Source organism: Somniosus microcephalus, unplaced genomic scaffold (assembly GCF_052327205.1).
Source record: "Somniosus microcephalus isolate GS21.2 unplaced genomic scaffold, FLI_Smic_1.0 unresolved_chr2, whole genome shotgun sequence".
Classification (NCBI taxonomy): Eukaryota; Metazoa; Chordata; class Chondrichthyes; order Squaliformes; family Somniosidae; genus Somniosus; species Somniosus microcephalus.
This window is the reverse complement of record NW_028225180.1, coordinates 37,460,072-37,478,274: the sequence shown is the minus strand read 5'-3', so window position 1 is coordinate 37,478,274 and position 18,203 is coordinate 37,460,072. Positions and strand designations below refer to the sequence as shown.

The 18,203-nt window shown below is 42.8% G+C and overlaps 1 protein-coding gene across 1 annotated transcript; it reads right to left on the bottom strand.

Moving 5' to 3' along the window:
• Nucleotides 1-882: 882 nt before the first annotated feature.
• On the bottom strand, nt 883-17,596 carry LOC147092534 (NACHT, LRR and PYD domains-containing protein 3-like). The gene is made up of 7 exons (XM_085975600.1): nt 17,563-17,596; nt 17,069-17,444; nt 8,783-8,869; nt 8,374-8,436; nt 3,097-3,204; nt 1,195-1,365; nt 883-1,054 (listed from the first exon to the last, which is right to left on the bottom strand). Exons 1-7 carry the CDS (start codon nt 17,594-17,596, stop codon nt 883-885), a joined length of 1,011 nt encoding a protein of 336 aa, XP_085831726.1.
• Between the last annotated feature and the right edge of the window lie 607 nt (nt 17,597-18,203).

Below are 18,203 nucleotides of genomic sequence, written 5' to 3'. Positions count from 1 at the left end.
GTTTCCCACGCTCCGTCGGTTCCCTCGAAATTCCGGTCCCCATTCTATGGGGGAATTTCTGCTGGGCGGAAAATTGGCGATCACGGGTCAGGTGTGAACCCACATAGATGCATCTTGCAGCAGGGTCACTGGGGACCGATACAGAGCGGGAACCCCGGTTAATGTTACCCCTCCAAACCCAGGAATACTGAGTGCAATTTTCAGTGTCCCACTGCAGCCCAGACTGAGCCCCACCCTGGGCCCTTCCTGTCTGTGCATTTCCCCAGGAATAAGTGCAATTCACCAGTGTTTATTAAGAATACCATCATAACAACAACAACAACAACAACATGTATTTATATAGCGCCTTTAACGAAGGTGCTTCACAGGGGCATTATCAAACACAGTATGATATTGGGCAACATTCAGCCCCGGAGCTCCTGCAGAAGCAGCGCTGTGGTGCCGGCGGCTGGGTCTCGGGACCCTGTGGCTGGGCCTCTGACGTCACAATGGGAGATGACGCTCGCTCAGCTCGAGCAGGAAAACCTTAAAGGGGCCGATAGGATTTAAACGTGGAGTGCGGCTGCTTAAAGGGGAGGGGCAGAAAATCAGCCAAACAAAGTCACATAATGAGACCAATAATGTTCATCAACTGACATGATCATATCTCAATTTTCAGTCCGCTTCTTAAATTCTTCAGAGCTTGAGCTGAGAAATTCCATTCGAATGGAACTGATTCCCCACCAACCTTAAGGATTAAAGATTAAACAGGAAATAAATAGATTGATCAACAATACCTATTGGAAGACTGGGGTTAATATTTCAATAATAATTACAGAAGATATACCAAAAAACTAAGTTCTATTGATATTTAATTATTACATTAAACTTTAACATAAGAACTCACCAGATCTCCTTCAGACTCTTACAGGACAACATGAGGCGGCAGAGAGCGCGGACAGATAGGTTTGTGTAGGAGTTTAACCCCAGGCTCAGAATCGTCAGTGACTGGATTGCACTGAGAGCGGAGGCAAGTTCCTCGGCACAAGAATCTGTGAGGCTGGCACAACACAGCCTGGGAATCAGAGAGATAAATATAACAGGAAACAGATTAAATCCCCAGCGTTTATTAATAACACTATTACTGATATTATTAACCTACAGTGTCAGACATGCAGTTATTATAAACACAATCTCACACAGGTTGGTACTTACCAGAGTTCCTCTATTTTACATTCCGGGTTCCTGAGAGCCTGAGATAATAGTATCACTCCTGAATCTCCCAGTGTATTTTCATTCAGGTTCAGAACCGTTAGTGAACGGTTTGTATTGATAACGGAGGCCAGATCCTCGGCACAAGAATCTGTGAGACCGTTATTATCCAGCCTGTGGAATAGAGAGAGACAGAGATAGAAATAGCACGAATAGGTGTAAGTCCCCAGTGTTTGTAAAGAACACCATTAGAAAAACAACATGTATTTATGTAGCGCCTTTAACGTAGGCGCTTCACAGGAACATTATCAAACAAAATATGACATGGCAGCACATAAGGAGCTATTACATGGATAAGAACATGAGAACATAAGAAATAGGAGAAGGGGTTGGACATTTGGACCTTCGAGCCTGCTCCATCATTCAACAAGATCATGGCTGATCTTCGACCTCACCTCGACCTTCCTGCACTATCCCCATACCCCTTAATTGCCTCGGTTCCCTAAAATATAGCGACCTCTGTCTGAGTATACTCAACAACTGAGCATCCACAGCTCTCTGGGTAGAGAATTCCAAAGAGTCACAACCATTTGAGTGAAGAAATTTCTCCTCCTCTCAGTCCTAAATGGCTTAGATGAGCAGATTTGTTTTCCAATTAAATATTGGGAAGATGAGCAAATGAGCAAATGCATCGTCAAAGAGGTAGGTTTTAAGGAGCGTCTTAAAGGAGGAAAGGGAGGTAGAGAGGTTCAAAGAGAGGGAACTCCAGAGCTTAGGGCCTTGGCAGCTGAAGGCACGCCAACCAATGGTGGAGTGATTAAAACCGGGGATGCTCAAGATGCCACAATTAGAGGCGCCCAGATATATCGGAGTGGTGTCGGGCTAAAGGATATTGCAGATATAGGGAGGGGCGAGGCCATGGTGGAATTTGTAAAAAAGGATGAGAATTTACAAAATTGTGACTTGCTTAAACGGCAGCCAATGTAGGTCAGCAAGCATTGGGGCGATGGCCGAACGGGAATTGTTGCAAGTTAGGACACGGGCAGCCGAGGTTTGGATGACCCCAAGTTAACAGAAGTTAGAACGTGGGGGGAAGGCTAGGAGGGCTTTGGAATAGTCAAGCCTAGAGCTAACAAAGGCAATAGTGATGGTTTCAGCAGTAGGTGAGCTGAGGCAAAGGCGGAGTCGGAGGTTGTTATGGAGGTGGAAATGGGGGTCTTAGTGATGGAGCGGATATGTGGTCGAAAGCTCATCTCGGGGTTAATTATGGCACCAAGTTTGAGAACAGTCTTATTTTATTGGAGAAAATATCTGCTGCTACAGTACTGGATGTCGGACAAGCAGTCTGACAATTTGGAGACAGTGGAGGGGTCGAAAGAAGTGATGGTAAAGTCGATCTGGGTGACATCAGCGTACATTTGGAAACAGGCACTGCGTTTACTGAATTTCTTTTCTTTCATTCTGGCTTGTGGGCCAGCATGTATTGCCCATCTCTATTTGCCCTTGAGAAGGTGGTGGTGAGCTGCCTGCTTGAACCGCTGCATTCCGTGTGGTGAAGGTACTCCCATAGTGCTATTAGTGCGGGAGTTCCAGGATTTTGACCCAGCGACAATGAAAGAACGGCGACATGTTTCTAAGTCAGGATGATGTGTAACGTGGATGGGAACTTGCAGGCGATGGTGTTCCTTTGCACCTGCTGTCCTTGTCCTTCTAGCTGGTAGAGGTCGTGGCTTTGGGAGATGCTGCTGAAGAAGCCTTGTACGCATTGCATTATTATTAGTGTCAGTAATAGTGTTATTAATAAACACTGTGCATTATTAGTAACAAAATTATTATACTAATAAAAATCTAAAGTGTTAGACATCCAGTTATTATAAGCACAATCCCAAAGAGTCTGGTAATTACCTCAGTTTCTGAATTTTACATTCTGGGTTTCTCAGAGCCGCAGACATTAGTTTCGCTCCTGAATCTCCCAGTTTATTATTACTCAGGTTCAGAAGCGTCAGTGACCGGATTGTGCCGGAAACGAAGGCGAGATCTGCGACACAAGAACCTGTGAGCCCGTTATTTTGCAGTCTGGGGATCAGAGTTACAAAACTAACATGAGTCAGAGTAAAATACAGCCTTTAATTTGAGCACTATTACTTATACTCGTGATAATGTTGTGTTTATTAGTAACGCGGTTGCTAATTCTCAGAGTAATATAGATTGTTTATTATTAACAATATTATTGATAATAATCACTTAAAGAGTCAGACATCCAGTTATTATAAACACAATCTCACACAGTCTGGTACTTACCCCAGTTCCTATATTTTACTGTCCGGGTTCCTCAGAGCCGCTGACAGTAGCTTCACTGCTGAATCTCCCAGTTTATTATAACCCAGATTCAGAACTGTGGTGTATGTGCCTTTAAGAGCAATTGTGGTGTATGTGCCTATAAGAGCCCCAGGTGTGAGTAATGCCGGTAATTGCCACTTGGGCTATATAAGCCTGTGTATTGTGTATATCCTTTAGAACCCACCCCCCAGACTTGCTTAGTAAATACCTATGAACCAACTCCTGCCTTCAGTGTCTTTATCTACACACGGACACTACAGTGGCGACGAAGTGGAAACGGACTTACCTGCAATTCGGCAGCACCTCAAGGACATCGATTCCTCCAGCGTCCAGAAGACTCAAGGAAGTAACAGAAACTGTGGTTTCACCAGCTGGCCAAGCTGGTGGCAGGTACTGCGCTAATCCTTCCTGGGCGTCAGGCTGGGGCTCCAGCGGCGAGCTCTGCAGCTGAGACAGGCAGCGAAATCGGAGGGTGCACTCGGGAGACGGCCGGCGCGGCAAGCAGGTCAGCGTTTAGACCTCCGTCGGGAACGAGTCTCCAACAGTGAATAAACGGAAACCACAGTAAAACAGCGTTGTTATCGGCAGCAGCGGCGGGAAAGCGCGGGAAGCACCATATCGTTGCTACAGAGAGAAAAAAAAGCGCGGGAAGCGCCATATCTTTTTTTTTTGAAATGCCTAAGTTTGGCAATATTGATGCTTTTGATAACGAAACAGAGCCTAACTTTGGCAATATTGATGTTTTTGATAACAACATAGAGGATTGGACCACATATGTAGAAAGAGTGGAGGTGTTTTGCACCGCAAATGGAATAGAAGATGAAAAAAAAGCTTCAGTGCTTCTGGATCTAATGGGCGCAGAAACATACAAGCTGTTATGCAACTTAATCACTCCAGCCGAACCGATGGACAAGAATTTTGAAGAGATTGTTGATACCCTACACTGCCAATTCGAGGCAGGACTGGCAGATTCTCTGCAAGACAAATTCATCTGCAATCCCCTAAGTGTAGAAACACAAAAAAAGGTATCTTCTGGAAAAGATTTAACACTGGACAAGGCTTTCAGTGCAATAGGAGCGGCAAAGATACAGCAAAGGCCACAGGACTTCGGCACCCATGAAATGACACGGGGTTTCAAGAGATGTTATCGCTGCGGCAGATCCAACCATGACCAGAGGGATTGTTGGTTCAATGAAAAAGCAAGCAGGCGATGCGGAAAGATGGGACACATTCCACGTGTATGCCGATCTGAAAATAAAAAATCCACTAACGGGAAAAGAATCAATAAGGAAAAGCACAGAAAGGTACAAATGATGACGGACAGTAGCTCCAAAGACCAGAAGAGCGATAGCGACTCCGGGAACAAGAGACTAAGCTCTCTCAAATTACATAATGTAATTGCCAATGAAGATTACCAGACCATTTGGGTTACCCTCATAATAGCAGGGTCCCCAGTTAAAATGGAGCTAGATACAGGATCAGCTCTAACCGTAATAAATCGACGAGATTACGAGAGGCTATTTTCGCATATACCTCTAAAAGACACATCCATTATCTTAAAAACATATACGGGGCAGAAAGTATACCCCAAAGTAAAAATAAAGGTGCCTGTGGTATACAACGGCAAAGAAATACAAAAGTTGTATTTATACATTCTACAAGATGGTGGTCCACCGTTGTTGGGACGTGAATGGATAAGGAAGATACGTTTAGGCTGGCACGACATTCAGGCACTGACGGTGACCAAGAAGGAAAAAAACAATGATGACATCATACCTGAACGATTAAAAGACATCTTGGCCAACGCCAAAGAAGTGTTTCAAGAGAAACTAGGAACCTTGAAAGGCATCACCGCCTCAATAAAAGTGGACGATACAGCAATTCCCAAATTTTTTAAGGCAAGACCGGTGCCATACGCAATATGTCCGGCAGTCGAGGCAGAGCTGGAGAATTTGGAAAAGTCAGGCGTATTATCCAAAATAGATTGGAGCGAATGGGCAACACCCATCGTTCCAGTCATGAAAAAAGCATTGAAAAATAACTCTGAGGAACAGAGAAAAATTCGCATCTGTGGGGACTTTAAGGTGACTGTAAACCCGGTCCTTCACACGGTACAGTATCCTCTTCCGAGGATAGAAGATATTTTCGCCTCACTATCCGGAGGGAAACGTTTCACAAAAATTGACTTGGCACAGGCATATCTACAGATGGAGGTTGAGGAGACCTCTAAAAAGTATCTCACAATAAATACACACAAAGGCCTGTACCAGTACAATCGACTGGTTTTTGGAGTAGCATCAGCTCCAGCTATCTGGCAAAGAGCTATGGAGCAAGTCCTGCAAGGGATTCCGGGGACTCAATGCTACCTAGACGACATCCTTATAACAGGAGAAAACGACAACGAGCACCTTGCCAATTTGGAGCAGGTGCTCACTAGGATCGCCCCAAGTGCGAATTTTTCCAAAATCAGATATCATATTGTGACCACATAATTAATAAGGAAGGGTTGCATAAGTCACCTGAGAAAATTGAAGCAGTTATAAAAGCCCCAGCACCTGAAAATGTTTCACAATTAAGGTCATTCCTGGGATTAATAAATTACTATCATAAATTTTTACCGAACTTATCAACTATTCTACACCCTCTTAATGATCTTCTACAGACAGGAGTGATTTGGAAATGGAACGAAGACTGTAAACGTGCCTTCCATAAATGTAAAGACTTAATCACATCCGAGAATGTTTTGGCTCATTACAACCCATCACTACCAATCAGACTGGCGTGCGATGCATCCCCTTACGGCATAGGAGCAGTATTATCCCATAAATTCCCTGATGGCTCAGAACGGCCGATAGCTTTTGCGTCACGCTCATTAAACTCAGCTGAGCGTAACTATGCCCAAATAGACAGAGAAGCACTCAGCCTGGTATGGGGAGTGAAGAAATTCAACCATTACCTACACGGACAAAAATTTACCTTGCTGACTGACCATCAACCCCTCATCTCCATATTCAACCCTAAAAAAGGTGTGCCCGTTATGACAGCACAAAGATTACAGAGGTGGTCCCTTTTTCTAGGGGCACACCAATACAACATTGAATACAAAGGGTCAAAACAGCATGGGAATGCTGACGGTTTATCGCGCCTACTGTTGCCAACGATAGAAGAGGCACCTACAGTAGACCCAGTGGAGATATTCCACTCTACCATAGTGCAATGTCTACCGGTGACAAATTCTGCCATTGAAAGGGAGACAAGAAATGACCCTACTCTCTCACTGGTCTACGATTTAACAGTGAAGGGATGGCCAGCACATGGCGAGCCACTATTGCCAGCATTCTCGCAAAGAAGAGAACAACTGTCAGTGTGCCGAGGAACCTTGATGTGTGGATCCAGAGTGGTGATTCCACCCAAACTCCAGGATAAAGTACTAAAGGAGCTTCACGAGGGGCATCTGGGTGGAGTGAAAATGAAGAACCTAGCTAGAGCGTTTGTATGGTGGCCAGGTATCGATGGAGACATCGAAGACATGACCAAGAGCTGCCTAGGATGCCAGAAGGTCCAAAATGCTCCGCCACAGGCCCCTCTACATCCATGGGAGTGGCCCTCATCTCCCTGGCAAAGGGTGCACATCGACTTTGCTGGTCCATTTATGGACTCAATGTTCTTAATCGCAATTGATGCACACTCCAAGTGGCCGGAGGTAATAAAGATGTCCTCCATCACCACGGAAAAAACCATCACAGTATTAAGGACCATATTTGCCAGGAATGGGCTGCCGGAACAGATATGTTCTGATAATGGACCGCAATTTGTGTCCGAAGAATTCAGAAAGTTCTTAAAGAATAATGGGGTAAAGCACTACACGTCCGCCCCATACCATCCCGCCACCAATGGATTGGCTGAAATGTTTGTCCAGGCCTTCAAGAAGGCCATAAAGGCCATGGGTAATGAAGACATAAAACTTCAGCACAAGGTGGATAACTTCTTATTTGCATATAGGAATGCAACACACATGGTTACCAACCAAACTCCCGCCATAATGTTCTACAATAGAAACCTAAGATGCCAGCTGGATTTGGTCAAGCCCAACATCCGAAGGGACGTGGAGAACCGGCAGTTTCAGGGCATGAATGAAAGGCCAACTAGGGCCTTCCAGATAGGCCAACCGGTTTTGGCCCGGGACTATCATACCAAGAAATGGCAGCCTGGAACTATCTGCACACGACTAGGACCACTGATGTATACCGTGGACATCGGAGACAGCATAATAAGGCGCCATGCTGACCAAATCATCAAGTCATCCGAAAAGGGACAACCTACACCACCACTCTATACATCTAACGATGAAGTAGAGATACCCATATCTACCTCCGATCCGGTGATACTGGAACCCGATGAACCCGACACTGGCATTCAAGCCGAATCAGCCTTGCCAGAAGAACCTACTACACCACCAGAAACTACTACACCCCCGAGGCGTTATCCGGACCGAGTCAGGAAGCCTCCTGAGAGACTAACTTATAATTAATTAATACAGCAATGTATATTATTTTGCATATAACATGTAATTAATAATTACTTAAAAATATGATGTACTGGTTAACTAAAAGGGGAGGAATTGTGGTGTATGTGCCTTTAAGAGCAATTGTGGTGTATGTGCCTTTAAGAGCCCCAGGTGTGAGTAATGCCGGTAATTGCCACTTGGGCTATATAAGCCTGTGTATTGTGTATATCCTTTAGAACCCCCCCCCAGACTTGCTTAGTAAATACCTATGAACCAACTCCTGTCTTCAGTGTCTTTATCTACACACGGACACTACAAGAACAATCAGTGACCGGTTTGTACCTAGATCTGAGGCGAGATCCCCAGTACAAGTATCTGAGAGATCGTTTGCATCCAAGCTAGAGTTTGGAGAGAGAGAGATAGAGTAAGAAATTACTGGAATATGTGTAAATCCACATGGGCGCTAGAAATTCGCCTGGGGTGGTGGCGCAAAGTGGGCAGTATCGGATCGGCCGCCCGTTATACGCAGTGCCTGATATTCAGCTCTACAGCAGTCAATGGAAATAAATATCAGGTGCTGCCTGTAATGGCGGCCGATCCGATACCGCCCGTTTTTCGCCACCACCCGAGATGAATTTCTAGTCCCAAGTGTTTATTAATAACACTATAAACAATACTAATAATAATGTACAGTGTCAGACAGTCAGTTATTATAAAGTCAATACCATAAAGTCTTGTACTTACCGCAGTGTCTGTATTTGACAGGCCGGGTTCCTCAGAGCTGCAGACAGTAGTTTTACTCCTGCATCACCCAGATGATTATTCTTCAGACTAAACATAAATGAAGAGAGTGAGAAACGAAAGGAATCAAACTCTAACTCTAAATTAACCTCAGTGGGGGTATTTTTAGCCTTTGGCAATAGTGTAATATGGGCTACATCCTATCGGCCCCCCATTCTAAATGTCGCCCAATTTTGCTTTCTGTTTAACTCAATGGAAAATAAATATGGGCACGGTGTAAACTGACTGAGAATTCAGTATCACTGGTTTTACAAACAATTTCATTCGTCAGTACTTACTATCAGGCTTCATAGTAGAGGAAGAGGTTTATATACCTGACCTTCCAGGGAAATTAATAATGAATCAAGGTCTGGAACTGGAACTTAACGTAAGCAAGAACAGAGTATCAGAAAAAAATAATCGCACTAACGACTAACAAATCCCCAAGACCTGATTTTTTACAAGCCTAGGGTTCAAAGGTAGTGGGTGAGGAAGTTGCAGATGTTTAGCCATGATCTTACAAAGCTCTGTCGTTTCAGGAATTGTTCCCAGATTGAAAAAATTGCAAATGTAAATACATTATTTATGAATGTTGATAGAGAGCAACCAGGAAATTATAGACCTGTTAGTCTAAAATCTGTTGTGGGGAAGTAATTGGAACCTATCATTCAGGTCAGACTGAATGAGCTCTTAGAGAAATATCAGCTGATTAGAGCGAGCCAACGTGGAACTGTAAAGAGTAGTGACTCTAATTGACTTTCTGACGTCAATTATACATTAATATTACTGGTGGTGATCTTACTCGAACATTACTGGTTGGGAAGCTATTCTGACATTTCTCATGGTTACCCTACTGTAACCTTACTATTGGTGACCTAACTTCACCATTTCTTGACGTGAGACTAAGCCACCATGACTGCCGATGACCTTACACCACTGTTACTGCTGATGACCCTGCTTTACCATTAGAGTGCTTGACCATACTCTAACATTACTGGCGGTGGCTCTACTCTAACATTAATGGTGGTGACCCTAATTTAACATTACTGGTGGTGACCCTATTCTAACATTACTGGTGCTGACACTAATCTAGCATTACTGGTCGTGACTCTATTCAAACATTACTGGTGGAGACGCTGCTCTAACATTACTGGTGGTGACCCTAATCTAAAATACCGGTGATGACTCGACTCCAACATTACTGGGTGTGACTCTACTCTAACATTATTGGAAATGATCTACTCTAACAGTACCGGTGATGACCATACTCTACCGTTACTGGTGATGACCTTACTCTGACATTAATGAGTGTGATCCCAATATAATTTTACCGGGTGCGAACCTACTCTAAAATTACTGTCGGTGACCCTATTCTAAGATTATTGGAAATGATCTACTCTAACAGTACTAGTGATGAACCTACTTTAACATTATTGGGTGTGATCCTAATATAACTGTACTGGGTGCGAACCTAGCCTAACATTACTTGTGGAGACCATACTCTAACATTACTGGTGGTGAATGTACGCTAACAGGACTGGGCATGACCCCACTCTAACATTACAGAACGCTAACAATATTGGTGGTGACTCTAATATAACATTACAGGTGGTGACGGAACGCTAAAATTACTGGTGGTGACCGCATTCGAACATTACTGTTGGTGACTGTACTCTAACATTACTGATGGTAACTCTACTCTAAGATTACTGGTGATCATTCAACTCGACCATTGCTGGTGATGACCCTTCTCTAGCATTACTGCTGTTAAACTTATTCTAAAATTAATGGTGGTGATTCTACTTTTACATTACTGGTGGTGACCCTACCATAGCATTACTGCTGGTGACCCAATTCATAAACATTACTTGTGAAGACCCTCCTCTAAGACTGTTTTCGGTGACTCTACTCCAAGGTTACTGGTGGTGATCCGAAACTAACGTTACTGGTGGTGACAGGAATCTAGCATTATTGATGCTGAATCTACTCAAACAGATCTAGTGGGGACCCTACTCTAACATTAACTGCATGACTCTACACAAACATTACTGTTGGTGACCACCTCTAACATTACTGGGTGTGACGCAACACTAACGTTATTGGCTGTGTCCCTACTCGAACATTACTCGTGATGTGTCTGTTCTAACATTACTGGTGGTGACCCTACACAAATACTACTGGTTATAACACTATTCTAACATTACTGGTAATTATCCTACTCTAACATTAATGCTATTGCCCCTGCTCTAACACTATTGATAGTGATCCTAAATTAACATTACTGGCGGTTACCCTACTCCAACATTACTGGTGGGTACCCTATTCTAACTTTACTGATGATGAACTGACTATCACATTAATGGTGTTCACCTACCACAACATCCAGCTGGTGGCCCGACTCTAACACTAATTTTGGTAACCCGGCTCTAACTTTTCTGCTGGCGACAATCTCTGACAGTAATGACGGTGACGCTACTCTATCCTGACTTGAGATGACCCTACTCTAACGTTACTGGTGGTGACTCTACACTAAAATTACTCGGTGTGTCCCTACTCTAGCATTATTGGTGGTGACGCTACTTTAACGTTCCTGGTGGAGAATCTACTCTAACATAACTGGCTGTAACGCTTTTGTAACAATGCAGGTGTTGACCATACTATAACATTACTGGTGATGTCACTCCTATAAAATTATTGGTGGTGAACCTACTCTAACACTACTGATTGTGACTTTACTCTAACATTACTGGTGTTGACTCTGCTCTAACATTACTGGCGATGCCTTTACCATAGCGTTACTGGTTCTGACCCTACAGTAACCTTACTGGTAATTCACCCACTCTAACATTACTGCAGGTGATTCTACTCTAATATTACTGGTGGCATCTCTAAACTCACATTTCTCTTTGTGACCCTACTCTAACGTTATTGATTGTGAATCTATCTAACATTACTGGTGATGATCCGACTCTGTCGTTACTAGTGGTTACACTACACTAACTTTACTGGTGTTGACTCTACTCTAACATTAATGCTGGTGAACCTACTCTAACATTACTGGTGGCTACTGTACTCTAACTTTACATCTGATGAACCTACCATCATGGCTGGTGACCCTATTATAACATCCAGGTGGTGGCCCGAATCTAACATTACAGATTGTGATCTTCTCTGACAGTAATGGTGGTGGCTCTACTCTAGCATTACTGGTGCTCTAAAATTACTTGGGGTGACGCTACTCTAACGTTATTGGTGATGGTCCTACACTAACGTTACTGGTGGTGAGCATAATCTAACATGAATGGTGGAGAACCTACTCTAAAATAACTGGGTGTTACGCTATTGTAACAATACTCGTGGTGACTATACTATAACATTATTTTCTATAAAATTATTGATGGTTAACCTACTCTAATATTACTGATTGTGACTCTACTCTAACATTACTGGCGATGAACCTACTCTACAATTACTGGTGGTGACTCTACCCCAATGTTACTGGAGGTGACTCTACTCTAACATTACTGGTGTTGAATCTACTCTCACATTACTGGCGATGCCTCTAACATAGCATTGCTCGGTATGTCCCTACTGTAACCTTTCTTAATGCCCCCATTCTAACATTGCTGGTGAGGACCCTAATCTAACATAACTGGAGGTGACGCTACTCTAACAAAACTGGGAGTAACCATATTCTATCAACTGGTGGTGACTCAATCTCTCATTACGGGTGGTGAGCCTATTATAACATTACTGGTGGTGGCCTACTCTAACATTTCTGGTTGTGACCCTACTCTAACAATAATGGTGGTGACTCTACTCTATCTTTACTGGTTGTTACTCTACTCTAACGTTACTGGTAGTGAACCTACACTAACATTATTGCTGGTAACCCTACTCTAACATTATTGGTCGTGACACTTCTCTAACATTGCTGGTGTTGACTGTACTGGAACATCATTTGTGGTGACCCCCTTTAATATTAATGGTGGTTACTCTACACTAACATTAATGTGTGTGACCCTACTCCAACATTACTGGTGGTGACGTTATGCTAACATTATTTGTGGTGACCCACTCTAATATTGTTGGTGGTGATTCTACACTAACATTACTGTGTGTGACTCTACTCCACCATTACTGCTGGGGAAGCTTCTCTATCATTACTGGTGGTGATGCTGCTCTTACATTACTGGTGGTGACCCTACTCCAGCATCATTATTAGTGGCCCTACTTCAGCATTTCTTGTATTGACCGTACCTTAAATTTACAGGTGTTTCCACTACTCCAATGTAAAGCTCATGTAATTGAAGGCATATTATTCACCTGGTTGATGGATTGGTTAGGAAGTATATAACAGGGAGTTGTGATAACGGATATGTGTTCGAATTGGAAGGTAGTGATTAGATTTGTCCCAAAAAGATCTATGCTGTGCCCTCAAATATTCTCTATATTTATTAATGACTTAGATAACATAATATAGCACCATGTATAAATGTTTACAGATGGCACAGAGATTGTTGCTGAGTTATAGTGCACACGGGAGCATAAATTTACAAAGAGAGTTTGATAGATTAAGTGAGTGAGCGAAACCTTGGCAGATGGATTTCAACGCAGTTAAGTGTGAAGTCATCCATTTTGGACCAAAAAGCATTGATCCGCATATTATTTAAACATTGAAAAGCTAGAAACAGTGGAGGTCCAATGATACTGAAGAATCCATATGCACCGATCAATACAATGATATAGTCAAGTACAAATATGAAAAATGTAATGGAATGTTAGCCTTTATCTCATTGAAACATACAAGATTCTAAAGGGGATTGACAGGGTAGACGCTGAGCAGTTGTTTCCTCTGGCTGGAGTGTCTAGAACTAGGGGGCATAATCTCAAGATAAGGGGTGGGCCATTTAAGACTGAGATGAGGAGGAATTTCTTCACTCAGGAGGCTGTGAATCTTTGGAATTCTCTGCCCCAGAGGGCTGTGAATTTTGAGTTTTGAGTATATTCAAGGCTGAGCTAGATAGATTTTTTGTCTCTAGGGGAGTCAAGGGATATGGAGATGGGACGGGAAAGTGGAGTTGAGCTCGATGATCAGCCATGATCTTATTGAATGGCAGAGCAGGCTCGATGGGCCATAAGGCCTACTCCTGCTCTTATTTCTTATGTTCTTAATAACTAGAGCGCTGGAACTTATACAAGGAGGAAGTTTTGCTACCACTAGCAAAGACGTGGTTAGACCACATCTGGCGTACTGTGTACAGTTTTGGGCACCACATCTGAGAAAGGATAAATCGGCCTTGGAACAACTGTAGCGTAGATTCACCAAAATGTTAACAGAGCTCCAATGGTTAGATTATGGAGGAGAGATTATGTAAACGAGGTTTGTAGTCCTGGAACAAAGATGGTTAATGGGTGATTTGATTGAGGCTTTTAGGATTTGGAAAAGAATTGATAGGGTGCAGAGACAAACCTTTTCCGCTGCTGGGTGAGACTAGGAGAATCGAACATAACTTTAAAATCACAGCCAGGCCATTCAGGAGAGAATTTCGGAAAGACTTCTTCCAGCAAATGCTGTTAGGAATATTTAACTTTCGCACAATTAGCAATAGATGCTAGTTCGATTAATAATATTAAATCTTAGATCTGTATTTGTTTTTGCTAGACAAAGTTATAGAAGTGTGTGGAGCCAAGAAAGGTGGATGGAGTTAAAGTATAGACCAGGCATATCTCATTAAATGGCGGAAAAGACTCGAGGTGCTGAATGGTCCACTGCTGTTTCTCTGTTCCTATGTTCTGCATTTATTAAATAAAGTACTGGCTGTGTGAAGCCTTCAAATGTCCCTCAGTTTGGTCTGAATCCCCGCTGATCAGAATTAACCATGTGGAATCTATCTATATATATAAAAGGATACTTCTGTCTGTCATTCCGTCTGTCTGTCTGTCTTGAATTAACTCGAAAGTTATAGAGCGTACCTACACGTGCGTTACGTCGAAAGAAAGCTGACGATTCCAGAACCGTCCTAAGCATATTTACGTTGCGGCTGGACAAATTTTGTTCGCGCGTTATGCAAAAAGCCTTCAAAATTAAACTCATTATCTGCTAAGTAGCATTGATTGACTGACGTCAAGGTCAACCAATCCTGTGCCGGCACGATTGACCAATCCTGCAGTTCAGTTGCCTGATGGTTGGCGAATCGCTGCGTCTGTGGGTGGGACTAATCGTTTTCATCTCAGGGATCAGCCAGCCATTGCCTCAAGCTAAAAACCCCATTTACTTCCAGCTCAAAATCTGCTAATCCAGCTTCGAAAAAGTTAGTATCTCTTTGAAAAATAACATAAGATTTAACAAAAACGTTTTATAAGTACTTTCACTTTCATCTTTCAAGGTATTAAAAGGTAGAAATGTTGCCCGGCAGCAGATTGAGAGAGGGACACAAAGACAGGGCCCAAAAGCCTGGGACTCGATTTAAAATGTTGCCAGGCAGCAGATTCACAGAGGGTCACAGAGAGGCCCCAAAGCCTAGGACTCGATTTAAACCCCCTGGCCCAAAACAGCCCTGGCAAAGCCAGGCTCCCCCAGCTAGTTAAATGATAAAGCACTGATTTTCTGTACTTTATAGACTGTGCTTTTTCTTCATCTGTTTAAGATCTTGGGCTCAGTTATGCTGCTGTAAAAATATATTGTTACAAGGAGAGATTATTCTTTTACTGTTACAAGTTGTAAATGTCCCTGTACTCCTAGTTTTAGAGGGAGGTGAGCTCATCACTCTATTCTCCAGTACCTTCTCGCTATAGTTATTTCAGGCCCGTTTATTGTTAAATTTGGATGGAATTTTCGGGAATTACCGACGTGAATGGAATAAAAACTGGAAAGGTGTAAACGGGTTACCGACTTGCTATCACCTGTTTTCTATGATCGCAATTGTCAAGATCAACCCAATCGTTATATAGAAGATAGGAGCAGGAGTAGGCCATTCGGCCCCTCGAGCCTGCTACGCCATTCAATGAGATCATGGCTGATCATACTCCTGGGAAACAATCGGACAATGAGAGAATTTTCAGGCATTTTAAAATAGACAGGTTTCCTTATTTAATGTACAGGATTGGGAAAAATCTAAATAATTACTGCTGAAAAAGTTCCTTTTCCGAATATTCTCAATATTGAAAATTTATTCTCCTCATCGAAAGCCATTGCTATCTACATCACGTTGTAATATATGTTATCTATTGTCTGTGTCGTTTTTAAGTTGATATTTTAAATTATTGGTACATTTTATATTATTTGTGGTGAACTGGAGGGTCATTTTCTTTTATAATGAAAAGTTAACACATTGAGTGACGGTTAGCAGCTCAAGTAACAGTTACAGAAACAAATAAACAGTTCCTCAGCTCCCGGCATTTGTACAGTACGGGTGCCAACCGCTGGAATCCTTCACACTGAAAGTAACAGTAGTGTAGATCGATGTGTTTTATGGTCGCAGAGTCCAATGACATGAGACAGGGCCGCACAGTCAATCGAGGTCAACGTTAATCCACTAAAGGTCAGTGTTTCCACAGATCCTACTGTGTTCCGAGCCAGTGCTGTGTTCTGAGTCTCAAACAGGTAGTGCAATGTGTTCAGGAGGTTCCTTTTACCAGTTTCACTCTGTGTTTCCAATCTGTCCTTCAACCTTCTCCATCACCCAATTAGTCACTCAGCAGGTGGTTTGATGAAGAAATGGACCCAGAAACTCCTACAGGGGCCAAGTTGACGGTGTGGAGGAGAGACCAGCAACAAAACGGAGAAAAATCTCAAATCGCCCATTTTCCTCGCTATGTGCTTCTCTGAGGAGTTTCAGGATGGCCCCAAGATCTGGAGTCAGGAACTGTGCAAGTGCGGCTACAAAATCTTGGATGGTGAGGTGCGGAAATGTGTACACCACGCTCTGGGCAGAATCATCTCTCTCCAAATGTTCCATCATGAACACAGACAGGAATGGGAAGGTTGCAGATTGTACTTGATCAAATCTCCATTGCTAAACACAATCTTCTTCTCGGAGACTCCTAGTGAAGGCCATCTCACCAAGCTTCAGTAACACATCATGGGGGCTTTCAATCTCTCGGCCATGATTTTTCAGAATTTTGTAGATATAGTTGGAATATATTTGAGTGATGGTCTTGGGAACATGCTGTTGTTCCCCGTCTCTTTGTGTAAAGAAGGGGCCCAGTGACAGACCGAGGATCCAGCAGTAGAAAGGGTTGTAGCACATGGTGGACAGGATCTCATTCTCCTCCATGTGTTTGATAACAGCTGCTGCCACCGTCTGATCATCAAAACACTTGTTGAAATATTCCTTCCGTTCTTCACCAACAAATCCAAGGATGTCAGCCCAGACACTAATCTCAGCCTTTTCCAATAAATGTAATCCAGTGGGGCGGCTGGACAATAGTACTGAACATCCTGGGAGCAGGTTGTGCTCTATTAAACTAAACACAATGTCAGACACTTCACAACAACATTTTTGATCTGTGCACACGGACTGATGTTCTGTATTTCTCTGATTGTCAGCAAAATCGATCCTGTCCTTGAATTCATCCAAATCATCGAATATAAGCAGCAATGCATCTGGGTTCTTCCAGAGCTCTCCCAAAGGAAGGATACAGATCCAATATCAGATTCCTCAAGTTTATTCTGCAGTTAATAGCGTTCAACTAACGGAATTTGAAGCTGAAAACTAATTGAAAGTGTGGGTATATTTTACCAGTGGCCCAGTCATTAACAATCTTTCGTACCATTGTTGTATTTCCAAACCCCGGACTCCGCTCACTGCTGCTGAACTCCCAAAATTGGATTTTCTCCGGGAAAACTGCAGTAGTACAATTGATCTTTTCCGATTTTCTCCAGTTCTCTGTGGAGAAGTTTCTCTCTCCACTCTTCATGGTCTCGGCCTCTTGCCAGCAATTCATGTTCTACAAATGTTCGATCTCGAACAGTAGAAATGACCGTTAGCTCAGCATATCGAATAACCAGCTGGAAAATCTTAATCTTCTCCTTTATTAGGATAGGGTTCACTCTTCGTGTTTCAGTAATTACCAGGAGTGTTTCTTTGTGTTTCTGTTGAACATCTTCAATATCAAATGACAGAAAGTGGTTCTCAATGTTAGTTACATTGAAATAAAACCAGCTTCTCAATACCACTTTACTATTCAATAAAATGCTGCAAGATTTAATTCACAGCTTGAAAGAGGTGCGTCTAGATATTGAAAATCTGCTAAAGGGAATCTCGGTTGAAACAAAACAACGGTTGAGAAAACCTTCATATCCTCATTTGATTCTAATAAAATAGAGATTGAATGAAGGTGATACTTTCCATCTGACAGTTACTATAAATATTGCCCTGTT

Excerpts from the sequence above, each read along its gene's own strand:
- LOC147092534 (XM_085975600.1), bottom strand. The coding sequence starts at position 17,596 with ATGGTACGAAAGATTGTTAATGACTGGGCCACTG. Across the intron at positions 17,445-17,562 it reads TGTTAATGACTGGGCCACTG|AGCTCTGGAAGAACCCAGAT; the intron begins GTAAAATATACC and ends TTCCTTTGGGAG. Across the intron at positions 8,437-8,782 it reads TGTCAAATACAGACACTGCG|CTTGGATGCAAACGATCTCT; the intron begins GTAAGTACAAGA and ends TCCAAACTCTAG.